The sequence below is a fragment of the Antennarius striatus genome, chromosome 6 (genome assembly GCF_040054535.1).
Source record: "Antennarius striatus isolate MH-2024 chromosome 6, ASM4005453v1, whole genome shotgun sequence".
In the NCBI taxonomy this organism is placed as follows: Eukaryota; Metazoa; Chordata; class Actinopteri; order Lophiiformes; family Antennariidae; genus Antennarius; species Antennarius striatus.
The window spans coordinates 21685785-21701087 of record NC_090781.1 but is presented as its reverse complement, the minus strand read 5'-3'; the positions used below and the strand labels follow the sequence as shown (position 1 = coordinate 21701087).

The 15303-nt window shown below is 43.2% G+C and overlaps 2 protein-coding genes across 4 annotated transcripts; one reads left to right on the top strand and one right to left on the bottom strand.

Moving 5' to 3' along the window:
* Positions 1–1451: 1451 nt before the first annotated feature.
* serpinh1b (serpin peptidase inhibitor, clade H (heat shock protein 47), member 1b) lies at positions 1452–5103 on the top strand. Of its 2 annotated transcripts, XM_068317088.1 has the most exons (8): positions 1452–1567; positions 2131–2162; positions 2763–2912; positions 3008–3200; positions 3331–3601; positions 3701–3799; positions 3899–4131; positions 4212–5103. In XM_068317088.1, the coding sequence occupies exons 3-8, from the start codon at positions 2794–2796 to the stop codon at positions 4512–4514; spliced, it is 1218 nt and encodes a 405-aa protein (XP_068173189.1). In that variant the 5' UTR covers positions 1452–1567; positions 2131–2162; positions 2763–2793; the 3' UTR covers positions 4515–5103. The 2 variants fall into 2 exon arrangements, with proteins under 2 accessions (XP_068173189.1, XP_068173190.1); XM_068317089.1 differs by lacking the exon at positions 2131–2162 and having other exon boundaries at positions 1471–1567.
* Positions 5104–5707: 604 nt separating this feature from the next.
* On the bottom strand, positions 5708–15303 carry gucy2f (guanylate cyclase 2F, retinal). 2 transcript variants are annotated; one of them, XM_068317086.1, is made up of 18 exons: positions 13939–15303; positions 13086–13387; positions 12610–12964; positions 12411–12495; positions 11872–11968; positions 11307–11432; positions 11023–11103; positions 10769–10945; positions 10499–10655; positions 9735–9884; positions 9510–9658; positions 8651–8814; positions 8334–8526; positions 8027–8201; positions 7819–7917; positions 7629–7723; positions 7456–7541; positions 5708–6816 (listed from the first exon to the last, which is right to left on the bottom strand). In XM_068317086.1, exons 1-18 carry the CDS (start codon positions 14678–14680, stop codon positions 6735–6737), a joined length of 3315 nt encoding a protein of 1104 aa, XP_068173187.1. In that variant the 5' UTR covers positions 14681–15303; the 3' UTR covers positions 5708–6734. The 2 variants fall into 2 exon arrangements, with proteins under 2 accessions (XP_068173187.1, XP_068173188.1); XM_068317087.1 differs by lacking the exons at positions 11023–11103; positions 11307–11432.

The window sequence follows — 15303 nt, the reverse complement described above, 5'->3', positions numbered from 1 at the left end:
AAATTATTTATAAAAGCTCTAAACTTCAGGCAATTCATCACAGAAGTCTAAATATACAGACAGGAAATGAAGATTTACTGACAGTGAACTTACAAATGGTTGTCAACATTTTTTTAGCAACACAAAAAAACCAACAATGCACAACTGACAGTTATTGTGATGGAGATCCAGATGTTAACATCCATCACATTCTGCTTTGTGTATAATTTATAGATGGTGAAACGTTGCATCACTCCGTGCCTTTTAAATACATCCCTCCCATGAAGGAGGTCTTTCTTTAGGATGTGTGTGTGTGTGCTGGTAGTCTTCACGCAGACACACATGGTATACAATGCACACACACTATTTAAGATTCCACTTTTACACTTCTTTAATAAATGAATTAACACCGGCCCATTGTGGGTCTGTGCCGCTGTTCATCCATGGAGACCTGACTAAACTTGTTTGACCCAGAAGTTGCCCTCACTCAAAACGTGCCGGAGGAATTTCACTGTGAACTGTTGCTTCTGGAGCTTTTTAAGAATCACTAATCCCTCCGAAGGGAAGGGAATGAGCTGCAAGTCTGCTCTTGTATCAAACCTGGGGAATGAGGAACTGTTAAGTGTGCTCTGTCCTTTATTCAACCAAGGAGATCCCAATGAGATAGTAGTTTGTGTCATCTGACATGATTTATTAAAACCTGAACTGGTTTAAAATTGTGCATGTATGTTTGTTGTTGTTTTTTTTCCAGTTTGGGTGCCTAGTTCAAATGAAAAAGAAAATGAGGTTCTTCTAAGGACGCTGCAGTTTTTGTTTTACGACAGTCGTCCTCAACACCCCCATCCTGCAACCGCCCTGCAATCAGCAGTAGAGTTGGAGAGACGTGGCACTGTGGGGGTGGGGACTCGGCTGGAGCTGAGGCTCCTTCTGTGAAGCAGAAACTTTGAGTGAAGACTTTAAACTTCTGAAAGTTAACATTTACAAGTAGATGTCAGGAATAAAGAGGTTTAAATGACAAAGAATGTATCAGTTTACTCTGACTTTTGAGCTTTTGTAAACAACGTGCCATTTCATTGATGTCATGGCAACTGAGGGCTGCAGAGGAATGGTGGTATATACCCCTAAATATTAAAAGTATTTTCATGCAGAAGAACAAATCAATTCATGTCAGTGATATAATATTTTTTCTATACTTTAGATGTGATGAAACCGGTGCATTAGATTGAGTCAGCTTTAGGACCAAGTGGATGAAGAATATTTCTGCACATCAGCATCCGAGGCTGACCAGGAATCAGATTTTAGCTCATAGAAGCTGGTGCTAAGAAACCCACAAAGCTGATCCCAGATCAGCCCTGAAGAAGTTCATTTCTGCCACCCCTCATCCCCCCTGCCTGTGGTTTAAAGGGGGGACGTCCTGCTCCTGACTTCCTGAGGAAAGGGAGACACCCTCATTTAAATATCCCATTCCCACTTCTGGAAAGTTCTTTCACAGCATATATAGAGGAGTAGATTTAGGGCCGTAGTGTGAGTCACAGCTCTGCTTTTCAGAAGACAGAAGTCAGGGAGGACGTCCAGTCGCTTCACTCGGGTAAGGATTGGGACACAACTGTCTTTGTGTTCAGGAATGCAGAGGATGAATGGGCTGCTTTGTCTTTAAGTTTAAATTAACAGAACTACTTTTGAAATTTCTGAGATGTTTCCCAACTGTTTGGTCTCCACACAGAACAATAGCTGTAAAGCAGTACCCAGTGCATGCCATCTCAGTCAGTGTTTTAAAAAGGATCACATGTACGAAAGGAAAATACTTCATACGCACTTTTGGATTGAACTGAAAACATTTTAATGATGAGAGGTTTAACCATGCCCTCTGGAACTTTGTGCTATACGTGACACAGCTGATTGGATGAGAGCGTTTTTAATTCCCACTGAGCCAATGAAAAAAAAAAAAAGTTAAAGAATCTGTTTGTGACTGAGTGGGAACTAAATTCTTTGAGAACTTAACAGCAGCTTGAAGTCTAAAAGTTGACATTTAGGAAATGAGATTAAAAGAATACTTAAACGACACAGAATTTGTGTCCAGCAGGGCTGTTTCAATGTTTTACTGCCTGCTCTATCTAGATTACTGTACAGCCTACACTTCTTCTCTTTCAGAATGAAAATCGCAGACAACAAAAGATCTCAAGGTATCAGAACATGATGGCATTTCTATATCAACACAAATATGCAAATTGCAGAGATGCAGACAACATATCTGCACTCAGAATGGTGGTGAGGGATCAAAAATATTTGAAGCCCATTTGGTCCATTGAGCAAGTCAAAGAATGAGTTAGATGTCGCCTGCAGGGACAAAGGGTGTTGCTGCAGGGAGGCAAACCAAGCCTCAAATCACAGCAACTTGAGAAAAAGTCGGTTTTGCATCCATTAAAAGAAATGTAGAGAACAGACAGGGATCATATTTCAGCCTGGATTCGGCCCCGAGCTTCACTCTGACTGGTCGGATGCTCCAGCTGTGCAGCCAGGCCTCGGTTGCTGACGTGGCGAGGAACATGTCTGCCCCAATCTGGGGGCAGTCCCAAGCTACTGAGTGGGCGGCGCTAACCTCACCCCCCACATCTCCTGACAACTAATTCTATTCCAAAAAAATCCACTCTGAGGTTAAACTTTGATGTGTTCCTTCCATCTCTAACTCAATACACATATATGATTTATTAGATTTTAGGAGTCCGACCCTGGGTCATAATGAGAATTATTTTTAATTTTTTCTTTCTGCTTCCTTTTCACAGGCTGCTGCAGCTGCTATTTGACACAGACAGGATGTGGATGACCAACATTGTCGCTCTTTGTTTGCTGGCCGTCGTGGCCTCTGCAGAGAACAAGAAGCTGAGCAGTCACGCCACCACGCTGGCTGACAACAGCGCTAATCTGGCCTTCAGGTACGGAATCTACACGATACTGTGGTTAAAATAAAGCATTCATCACATATTTGTCCCGTGATAATCCTTGTGTGCTATTTGCTATTCTGACGTAGCCTCTACCACAACATGGCGAAGGAGAAAGACACGGAGAACATCCTCATCTCTCCTGTGGTGGTGGCCTCCTCTTTGGGGATGGTGGCTCTGGGAGGAAAGGATTCCACCGCTTCCCAGGTCAAAACCGTCCTGAGTGCGGACAAACTGAAAGACGAGCATCTTCACACGGGTCTGTCTGAGCTGCTCTCTGAGGTATGCATCACAATGTGAAATACTGTAACCGTAGACCCTAGTAATATGTATATGTCATTTTTCGCACCTGTTTCCTTTTTAATTGGCAACACGTTGAATTTATCATGTTTATTGCGTTTGTTCTCCCCAGCTGAGCGATGCCAAGACGCGCAACTCCACCTGGAAGATCAACAACCGCCTTTATGGCCCTAGCTCGGTTTCATTTGCCGATGAGTTTGTGAAAAATAGCAAAAAGCATTACAATTATGACCACTCGAAAATAAACTTCAGGGACAAGAGGAGCGCACTGAACTCCATCAACGAGTGGGCGGCCAAGTCCACTGACGGAAAATTGCCCGAGGTCACCAAGGATGTACAGAACGCAGATGGGGCCATGATCGTCAACGCCATGTTCTTCAAGCGTGAGTATAAGTAGTGTCGTATTTAAAGCCTTGTCATGTTTTCATGAGTCCCATGAAGATGTCTGAGGATCTGTAACGATGCCTCATTTCATCCCACAGCTCACTGGGATGAGAAATTCCATGAAAAAATGGTGGATTCTCGCAGTTTCCTGGTGACACGCTCTTTCACCATTGGTGTTCCCATGATGCATCGCACTGGTGAGTCCCCATCATCTCCATGTCTGACTTAATCATGTCTTCAAAACCGAAAGAGATGAATGCTTGAACAACAAGCTCGATTTTGTCTTCGCTCCACAGGTCTGTACGACTTCCACGAAGACAAGGAGAACCGTATCTTTGTGCTGAGCATGCCTCTGGGCCAGAAGCAGGCCTCCATGATTCTCATCATGCCCTACCACCTGGAGCCCCTAGAACGCCTGGAGAAACTCCTGACCAGGAAGCAGGTGGACACTTGGATCAGCAAGTTGGAGAAGAGGGCTGTGGCCATCTCCCTCCCTAAGATCTCAGTGGATGCCAGCCATAATCTGCAGGTATATGATGGTCATTTCTTAAAAATACATCCATAAACCAACAAAAGAACCTGAGTTGAGCATGTCTCTGCCTGTTCCAGAAACACCTGGCTGATCTGGGCCTGACGGAAGCTGTGGACAAAACAAAGGCCGACTTGTCCAAGATCTCCGGAAAGAAGGACCTCTACCTCTCCAGCGTCTTCCACGCGTCAGCCCTGGAGCTGGATGTGGAAGGAAACCCAGCCGACACCAGCATCTACGGCACGGACAAGCTGAGGAACCCCAAACTCTTCTACGTAGATCACCCCTTCATTTTCCTGGTGAAAGATAACAAGACCAACTCCATCATGTACATCGGCAGAGTGGTTAGACCTAAAGGAGACAAGATGCGCGATGAGCTGTAATGTTGAATCGTGATGGTTAGTTTTATTTTGAAATGATGGCAGGTATGTCCGGTATGCCTGTTACCTCATGAGCACATTCTGATGGATAATCTGTGTACTGAGTTTATCTCAGCATTTAGACATAACAACCCTCTGGGAACAGTTTTTTAAAGCCTTAAACCACAGCAGATTGAACAATGTGAGGTTCTCACCATCGACCAGCAGTTGACACACCAGACAACGTGCTTATATTAAGTATGATCTCTTTTTTCTTTACACACTCTTCTTCGGCTCCAATCCGTGCGTGTGTTTTTTTTGCAATATCTTTAATGTTTAAAGAAAAAAAGATCTATGCACAAGTGTGTTCAACAGTCCAGCTTCACTCATTCCCTTCACCTTACCAGTTTTATTTTTTTATTCGGCCTCCAGTCTGCACTGAATTCTTCTGCACAAGCCGAGCCCGCAGATAATAAGATGGCAGATATCTGGCGTTCCTCTACTTGCCAATGTCGGGGTCATTCATGTTGCTGTATGTATTTTCTACAGACAATTTGTTGGAATTTTGTGACTTCTCTGAATGATTTTTCAATAAAAACACAGGAAAAAAATCCTTGATGGTGCATTCTATTTTTACATAGCATGTTTGACTAGCATTCACTCCTCTGTCGTGATGAACAGAGGAATGTGAGCCCTCTAGAAATGTCTCAAAGCTATGATAACAATCCTTCCAGTTGGCTGGAGGTCAAAGAATCAGGTCTGGAATGCTGGGTTAGACAATGAGGGTCCTTCCCTTATATCACCACAGGAGATTATCCAGAGGATTCTTTCTTTCTCACCACCTTGAGCCTAGATTATTAGGACAGGACAGCCTCCGTTGGGACAAAAAACTGGAGTGCATGGTTCTCATGGTCACAACAATTAAAACATCAGGAGACAGTACGACCCCACTCTTCAGCTGACGAGCGGACATACAGACAAATGGATGTTGAGCTTGTTAAAACCCCCAAGCATTACAAACTGGTGGAGATGAAAGAGTTATTAATAGGAGGCTTGTCAGAAAAAATCTTAAAAGAGTAGTTGCCTTAAGAATTACGTTATCATGCTCTGTCAAATCTGTCAAAGAATGTCAAACCGTAAAGATGCCCTCTGGGTTTCCACATTGGGGCTGCAAAGTAATGATCACACATTAAGGCACAGACAATTATGGTGTTTCAAACAAACATATGACAACATATGTACATATATTTAATAATTGCGTTGCAGTGATAAAATAATAAATAACATGTAACTTACACAATATACAGGTTTCTGACAGTCTCTGCTGTTTTTATGCATAAAGCGTGAATGAATTTGCTTATTTAGTCAGCATTCGTTTGTTGACAAGGGATGGATAGTAATTATAGTATAGTGATTATAAAGGAATTGTTGGCAACAATGTTTGGAATGTGATATTAATATTTTCATAAACAAACCTTTATCAGATAATATTTCAGTATAAATTTCTATTTTTTATGTTAAGGTATTCTGTTATGACTAAAATTTTCAGCAAGAAATAACAGTGTACGTGATTAAATTCCATTTCCCTAAACATGTCTTAACGTAAACACTAGATGGCGCTCTGGAACATTGTTCTCAAACGTAGGGAGAAGCCGCACCTGAACCTTTGGAACACAGAAGTATTCGAACGCACCACACTGGAACGTTCATATGGCAAATCAGCAGCTGTAACTCCATCTCAAAAGTAAAATTCAAATTAATTTAGAAAATCAGAAACAACCCCTTTGCCTCCAGTAAAGCAGAACTAATAAAACATAATATTCAGTCACAGCTATTAGAGCCTCAACCTTATTCTGAGCTTTCACGTCCTCATCACCAGAAGAAATGACATTTCATTTTGAAATAGCTTTCAGTCTTTGAACCGGTGAACCTCTGGTTATCCTGAAATCTTTGGCCACTCAGTGGCCAGCAAGTGCATCCTGCTGCATCCCATGCGGCGGCTAACATGGGCAGATAAACTCTCATTACATTAGCACCATCATGTTCTGCTGTGCTGGCTGAAGGCAGATTAGCCAGTCGATGGACAATCCTCTTAAATAAGTCTTCATTAAGCCACAACGATAGGCTGGCTGATGCTCTCTCTCCTCCGCCGGCCTCCTCCCCCCCAGATCTTTGTCTCTTTCTCTGGAAATGTCCTCTGCTCCTCTGGTTCTGCCTGTTTCACACTTTCCCTTCTTCTCTCATTCAGATCTTTTTGTCCACCTGCCTTTTGGCCTTGCGAAACAGGGTTTTGATCTCCTCTGTCACCATCTCCTGCCAGTTGTCCCTAGTGAACAAAGAAATCTGAGTTATGAACCAATATAGGACTTTATAAATTTCTTTTTCAAGCTGACAAAAACACAGAATGAAAAATACATGAGTGTCAATTGTGAAAATGAGCAGGAAACATAGAGGGTGTTCCGCAGTCTGTTTAAGAAGATGAAGAAAGTGATAAGATCAGGAGATTAATGAGTCCAGAAGGTCACAGAGCAATCACTGATCACTGACACAGGACTGTGCACGAGCAGACTAAGACATGAACATTTCCACCAGACAACAGCCGCCGACATGCCGGTCTCTACCTCCTGGGCTCGGACTACAAAGGTCAAGCCTTTTTCTCAGCTTTCTTTCTCTTGTACGCAGCGACATCCTCCGGACTCAGCCCGTGATTGTCTTCCCTGAAGTAAATTCAAACCGTTGGAATCGAAAATAGCAAGGGGCAAGTTCAAGATACCACACCAAAATATACAGTATCTGGAAAAAACTCAAATAAGCACAAAGTCTTTGTGTCGAGGGTGCCAACTTGAAATCAGTCTTTTGTAATGCTTTTAATCATATATACTGAGTAATTTGTGTCCATTTATTTCTTATTTTTGGATTTAGCCATAGCAGATGTGAGAGGGGAAAGACAAGTTGAAGCTCTTACCCCGGTTTAATCTCTGGAGGTTTAGGCAAAGGCTTTGCAAAGTTTGTTTTTCCCACAAGCCAGTATGTCTCCTCAATACCTTTACCCTGAAATAAAAAAAACAAATTATTAATTAACTAACTCCAAAATAGGTCTTCCTGTTGCTGAGGTAGAATGACTGCAGACGACATTACCTTCAACTCTGTCTTGCCTCTGACTTCTATTTTATAACCTTCGTTCAGAGAATGGAGGATCTTCACGGTGGTCAAGTTGACATGGATTCTATAAGCTGAAGGTCAAAAGAGAAGAAAGGACCAAATGATACAGAGGGAAAACTTGAAATGAAGTCAGGAACTGTGGCGGGTAGGTGCACGGGACGCTCACGCAGCCCAGTGGATTCCATGCGAGAGGCAGTGTTGACGGTGTCTCCAAAAAGGCAGTAGCGAGGCATCGTCAGACCCACCACCCCGGCAACACAGGGCCCTGACAACCAGAAAGAACACCGAAATCTGAACATGTGCAACCATAACGTACTATAAAATAATTTGGACATATGTAAATAAATGCAATATCTGAAATGATCATTTCTGACCTGAGTGGATTCCTATGCGTATTCTGACCGGAACGTCCGGCATGTGCCGCATGCGGAACGTTCCCACTGAGCTGAGGATGTTCAGAGACATGTTGGCGATCTCAGCGGCGTGCTTGTTGCCGTTTCTCTTTGGCAGCCCTGATGCCACCATGTATGCATCACCGATGGTCTCCACCTAGATAACACCAACACACACACCCCCTTTGTCAAAGCCACAGAGCTTCTGGAGAATATGAGATGAGACAACATCTGTCCTCCCCAGAAGTAAAGTCACCGTCTTATGGGAAACATAGAGGTGTCGTCTCACCTTGTACACGTCGTGGTTGCTCAGCACGGCATCAAACAGGGAGTAGAGGTCGTTGAGGAGGTCGACCACCTCGATGGGATCGCTGAGCGACGAGATGGTGGTGAAACCCACGATGTCGCTGAAGTAGATCGTCACCTGGTCGAAGTACTCTGGCTCCACGGTGGCGCCGGTCTTCAGGGCCTCGGCCACAGAACTGGAGACAGACAGGGGTGGGGGGTTAGGAGATTAAGATTAGTCTGAAAGTAGCTCACTTCATTTGATGTACCTGGATTAAAATATGTGATTATTGGTGGGATTTGATCTGTGTTCAAACTCACGGCGGGAGCATCTCTGACAGCAGCTTCTCTGTTCGGTGTTTCTCCACCTCTAGCTCCTCTGTTCGCTCCCTGATCAGGTCCTCCAGGTTGGAGCTGTACTGCTCCAGCATCCTCAGCATGGAGTCGATGATGTTGGTCTTCTTCCCCTTATTGATTATCTTGAACTGATGACGAGTAAATGCAGAATCAGTAACAGCACAAGAAGCAATCGCTTTCTGTAAATATTTTAACAAGATTACTTCAGTATTTCCATTTTTATTACTTCTCATGTACACTCAACACTGCACTACACTACATCTAAATGTTAAGAACTGGAAACAAATCCAAGAAGAACAGCTAAAATTGTTTTCTTTAAATATAAAATTTTACTTTACATTATTAGTATTGCAAGTTTCTAAATCTGAACAGAGAGACAAATTTCGTAGATCTTCTTTAATAATAGGGACCAAAATTCTATTCTAAAGTCTAAATATCTTCAATAACTATGTCCAAGCTCTGTAAGACTTTCAACTCTGCTGACCCAAAAGCTTGGGTGTCATTAGAAGTTCTGAAATGAGAAAATCACAAGCAGATCTCAAAGTCTACCAAGGTTTGGTTTCAGAAGAAACCGTGATTCATTCTTATGAAATAAAAATCTCAGCTTGTTGTTCTGTGACTATATTTTGATTGCAGCATTTAAATTTACTCTCGATTGCTGAAATTGCTTCTACATTTATGTGTTTTATAATTAGTGTGGAACTGTTGACTTTTACTTACTATTTTTTGTAACTCTTAAGTCAGTGACTCATGTTGAACTTACTTAACTTATAGCTTCTACTTTTGTTCTATTTCAGAACTACTACTATTATAAAAGTAATACCCTGTCAAAGATCTCATCGAATGTGGGTCTGCGATCAGGCAGTTCGCTCCAGCACTGCTTCATCAGCTGGATGCACTCCAGAGGAGCCTGATCCGGTGCTACCGTGGGACGGCACATTGGAGGGGGTTTCTTCACCTTCCGGATGATCTCTGATGAGGTTACAAAGAAAATCTCAATAAATCTTCAGACTGGACTTAATGGATACACACTTTGGTGGATACATACCCTCTGGAGGTAATCCCAGCATGCAGTATGGCGGCCCTCTCACCACCACCTCCTGAAGGATGATAGAAAAGCTGTACACGTCACCCTTGTAGGTTCCTTTACGTGCATTTGTGAGGTCCCTTAAGAACTCTGGAGCCGTCCAAAACAAATCTGAATGAAAATGCAAAGACCAACAATCAGGAGGGAGTTTAAGTTCAAGCCTTCAGCCTCATTGTAATGGGAAAGTTCAGGGATTTAAAAACGGGGCTGTATGAAGTATCTTTAGTCAGTAGATGGTGGACAAACCCTCTCGTCTCTTTATTTTGAATACTTATTCTTTACCTTCCCAGGACACTGCTACTTTATTTGAACCAAGCTCTGCCAAGCTCAAAACCAAGCTCAAAGCTCTAGAAGTGCAGACCACTCCATTAACTCCACTGTCACTCATCTTGTATTATTGGACCCAGGTCAAAACAGTCACTATGAGCCGTAACACCTAATCTATCACACCTGGACACCTACACGTACCATTTGGAGTCACGTGTTGATCGCAAAGATAATGAATAAACATTAGAATACAGCTGTGCACACCTCTAAGACATCTTGAATTGTTGGTACCTTAAAAATTGTTATGAATATTTTTTAAGACAATGTGAAAGGAAATATAGAAATTATCCAATATCAATATCCATACCTGGACAGTATCATCACTCAGGGGTCAGTAGTAGGTAGGTTGTTTATGTACCAGTGGAATGTTAGTCATGGGGGGTGGGACACATTAGTACCTTCAGGTGGACGTTCTTCTAAAGACGCTTTCTGACACTCCAGCAGTTCATTAAATCCATAATCTGTGATCTTGAGGACAAAACGGCCGTCTACCACACAGTTACGGGATTTTAGTCTGCCATGGGGGAAATCTCTGTGATGAAGGTATTTCATACCCTAGAAGCACAATATGTTCCCCAGGTTAGTCAATAATAAAAGAAATATAAAGCACACAGGAAGGATGATTGGTTCCCAGTGGTAGATTATCACAAATCAAATTGAGTTTTTACCTTGATGAGGTCAAGCAGGAGAGAGGATTTGAACATCCAGTCTAATTTAACATCCTCGTTCCTCAGCAGGTCCTGCAGGCTGCCTCGCGAGCAGTGTTCTGTCACCACTGCAAACATGGAGCAGTCAGAGAAGAAGCCCAGAAACGGGTTGACGTTCTCATTCCTCAGGTCTTTCATCTGAGAAAGCAGACAATGACAATCAAAACCACGTAATTACACTAAAAATAATTCCACTTTTTTTTAAGCTGCTCTACCTTCGTGAAAATCTTGGTAGTGCTCTGCTTCACCTCTTTGAATTGCCCCTCCTCAAATTTCTTCAGCCAAACCCAATCACCCTGTAAGAGAGTCCATTCTACATTTAGCTTATGAACATTTTTCAAATATATACAAATCAGTAACTATACTCCAGACAAACCCATTCTACCATCTAACAATACAGTTATCCAACCTTGACCTCCAAAATACTGAGCTGAACACAACCACACTTTCTTCATGTCTACATACTGTCTATAAACACACAGGCTGAAGCGACACCAACCTCATAGACGGCTACATTGGTGGTTTCATGAGTTGCCGTCTGCATGCTGTTCACAGAGTGTGAGCGTTCTGCAGATTTTTCCTCTAGAGCGCTCTTTGACTCGCTCAGATCCTCTAAAGTGATTTTCTGCAGGACGTCAAACAAAGCAAATGAGTTGTCTCAGGAAACATTTGAACTGACTTTCAATGTTTCCAAAGAACGTGGAAAAGTAATAGGTTCCACCCGTGTTTCATTGCCTTTTCTTCTCAATGCTTCTCCTGCCTACCTGTCTCTCTTCTAATTCCCCTTTGCCTCACACCTGTGTCCTGTTAGCTCCCCTTTTCAGCTTGATACGTCGTGGTTTCCCTGTAACCTTGGTTCAAAATCTAACTTCATCTGTAACTTTACTTTACATCTGTTTTTACCTGTTTTTGAACACATTGACAAATCCCCAAAACTGCACTCTGAACTTTGTGTAACTTTGGTTTGGTAGTGAACCCAAGGGGGTAGTAACACCCAGAATGCTGTACATGTACATAACATATTTTAGGTTAAATTTATGACTAGGAAACTGCATGTTGCTGACCTTTTTGCTAAGCTGAGGGTTGATAAATGTGAGATCCTCAAGAGTCAGGAGGATCCGATTGGGACCTTTCACCAGCTGGATTTGTTGGAGTCTCCTCCTGTCAGGCAGTGAGATTCAAAATGTTCAGACAATCAGCTTAAACTAAAGCGGTGGGTTTGTTAAACCTGCCCAAGGGATAATATTCTTGATATCTTGACAGTCATTCTCCATTGAGCTATAAAGTTAACTTGCCTCTCTTGCAGGATGGAACACATTTCTTTTACACAGTGATGTTGTAAAAATAAAAAAAATCTCCTACATGAAACTGCTCACAACCAAGTCTGTGCGTTATTTGGGGAAATGGGCCCTGACTTCCGGAGAGATATTGCTTGTTGGGTTTTTCCCCAAATATGTCTGTATTTTCTAATCTTGGGTGACCTGACATATGATCACATGTCACTCCTAAGCATTTTAGAAGACCAACCATTATCTCAGCATAAAGTATATCAATGTACCTGATTTGACTCGACAACTTGATTTTTCATATTTACAGGCTGTACCTGATATAAAGACTTATGGCGACGCCTCCAATAGCCAGAGTGAAGATGACTGCAAACACCACTATGATGTAGGTGACCTCCACACCTGAGGATGACAACCAGCAACATGATGATGTAGGAAATGGGGGATTGGAGTGTGTTTCACACACACACAATCACACGCAAACACAGATGTTCATGCCAATGTGTAGCTTCTTACCTCCTGTGCAGACGGCGTTTTTATCAAACCAGCAGTTGGAGTCAGACGGTGGAGGAGATCCACCTGGAAAATGAATGGACCTCCCTGCAAATCGAAGCGTTCCGGATGTTAGATCCACGATATATGTCTGGAACAGCTGACTCCCCCTGGTATCTGAGTCCAAGATGACATAGTTGGTCTGAACATCCCCGGCAGCATCCACCCGGATGTTCTGATTGAAGCCTAAGAAGGTGGTGTTTTTGGAGAAGTAGGCCAGGTTAGAGCCTGACAGCGGCATGCCCCGTCTCCTGGCGTTGTGAATGGACTTGGCCAGCAGGTAGATGCTGTTGTAAATGGTTCCAAACAGTGGGTTAACCTGCAGAGACCACAAGAAAAACAACCATCTATTAGTCATTTATTGTCAACTTTCAAGTAATATATCCAATATGCAACTTAAGACGGATCTAAAAGTGTGAACGTGTTCTTTAATTTCCTACTTGCTCTGGTTGCACAGCTAGCATCACTTCTTTGCTGGTTTTGGCTGCAGTGAAAGCCTCATTGAAGGACAAAGGCTCAGACGCCACAGTGATGGTGAGCACGGCGTCGTAGGCCTCCCTCAGCCGGCTGTTGTTTTGGAGGACCGGGTGGGAGACGTTGGCGTAGGGCACACTGTAGTGGAAGGTGTCGAAGGGGATGAACACATACTTTCCAGACGTCAGACCCATCTCCTGTGCTTTGAGAAGAAAAGCAGCCTGCTGATCCCCTCCAATCAGGACGGAGTGCATGCACATGATGATGACTGAAATAGGAGGGGAAACAATGTAATTTGGTCTTGCTAGATTATTTAATTTCAGGTAAAAACAAAAGTGGCTAAATTCTGTGTCATAATCACTACACTAAATATATAAATATAAACTTCAACCAATGGACATCTTTGAAAATCCTTTTCCGTGTGCTTGGGCTGTAGGATTATGGCGCAAACTCATTAGAAAGTAAGAACTGATACTCGATAACAAGCGAGGATCTTCCTACTACTCCTTCTTATCTTGTAACAGTTTTTTGTAAATTAATAAAAACACAAAACCCACATAAATGAAGTTGGAATACTGATAGTTATCCCTTTGTGAATTTTTTAAAACAACTCACCTCACTCACTACAGAGATATTACTTTGCGTTAGTGGAAATCATTGGCTTTCCTTACCTTTTCTTACCTTTTTGTTAACTTTAAAAGTAAATATTTTATTAGCAGCAGCATTGCTGTATGACATTGAATAATAAAGGTGATTTAATAGAAACCCAGCTCCAGCTGAGCTTTACGCCTAGCAACATCGCTACTGTGGCGTACTCACCCTTCACCTCCCCAGCAGCCTGGATCTTCCTCAGGGTTCGCTCCACCGCAGTCTCATTTATGCCGATAGACAGAACCAAGCCGACAGGAAGTCCCTTATTCATCAGAGCCGTTGCCACTCTCCCAGCGGTCTCCCTCCAAATGTCATCGTTGGATGAGACCACCACTACGCTGGCCCACCGGAAGTGCTTCAAAACCGTGAACAACACCTCAGCAGCAAACGGAGCCGTCCTGGCGAACGTTGGGTATCCGATGACTCGGTCCAGCTCATAGTTCACACAGCTGTAGGAAAAGAGGGCTTTATCCCAGTTCTTGGCCAGCAGAGATGCTGCAACGCAGTATCCTGGGTTGGTGGGGCCCATGAAGGCGTCGGCCATCTTCTCGTAGAAAATAAACGCGGTGAGGGCTTTGGATGTTTCACAAGGCTCCTGGAGGATAACAAAGTCCATGTTCAGGCCCAGAACCAGGCTTTGGTCTCCATTTATCCTGCTTACAGCCAGCCTGGCTGCTGCAGCAGGAAGGGCCCTGTAATAGACGGGGTCACAGTTCCAAGGCCCCAGAACCCCCACTTTGAATATCAAACAACGGACGCAGCATGGGAACGTCAACACTCCAAGAATGACCCATAACATGAAGTTGTAAAAAGGCAGCGAAGTTAAAGTTGGTCTGCTTTTAACTATGGGAATACACGGATTGTTGGACTCCCATAGCGGCCCCCTGAAATTTGGAGGAATATGTTGCATTGTCCTTCCAGGTCGTCCAAGTTAGTGAATCTTTGTGTTCACTGTTAATTAGCAGTTCCACAAGGGAAAGAAAATCCCTGATAGTTTCCCAGTTTTCATAATAAATAGTTCATAATTAACCGTCCTCCCGGATCTCTGCATCCATACGCGCCGTCTCCTAAACATCCCAAGCGCCTCATCCGCTCCACCCCGACAATCTGCAGCCTCGACCCGACCAGGTCATGGTGTTTGGATGAGGGGCTGAGAATAACAGGCAGAGCTCGGCGTCCGTTTCTTTCTGAGACGCCTTCAGCACCCAAGAGAGCTACTTACGCCCCGCAGTCAGTGCCTCTGAAAGCTCCTGTGGGTTTCCACAAACAGCTCTGATCACAGGCTGCATGTCTGAAGGAGGAGGGAAGAAACTCACCTCTGGTCCTCCGACTTGCTTTATTTCATTTGTGACATTAAAAGGAAAACAAGTCGCATATTCCAGATCAAGTTAAGAACCAAATTTTGTCCACAAACTTGCATTGATTCTTTAAAAAATACCTTTTTGAGTCATAAAAAATGAAGACTTCTTGATGTATTATCCATATAGGCGGCTGGTTTCAGCTTGGGGCCCATCCATCCATCCATTCATTCAT

Coding starts and splice junctions, on each gene's coding strand:
- serpinh1b (XM_068317088.1), top strand. CDS start 2,794: ATGTGGATGACCAACATTGTCGCTCTTTGTTTGCTGGCCGTCGTGGCC. Junction 2,913..3,007: donor AGCGCTAATCTGGCCTTCAG/GTACGGAATCTA, acceptor ATTCTGACGTAG/CCTCTACCACAACATGGCGA. Junction 4,132..4,211: donor ATGCCAGCCATAATCTGCAG/GTATATGATGGT, acceptor TGCCTGTTCCAG/AAACACCTGGCTGATCTGGG.
- gucy2f (XM_068317086.1), bottom strand. CDS start 14,680: ATGCAACATATTCCTCCAAATTTCAGGGGGCCGCTATGGGAGTCCAAC. Junction 8,527..8,650: donor CTGTCAGAGATGCTCCCGCC/GTGAGTTTGAAC, acceptor GTCTGTCTCCAG/TTCTGTGGCCGAGGCCCTGA. Junction 7,918..8,026: donor ACGCATAGGAATCCACTCAG/GTCAGAAATGAT, acceptor TCTGGTTGTCAG/GGCCCTGTGTTGCCGGGGTG.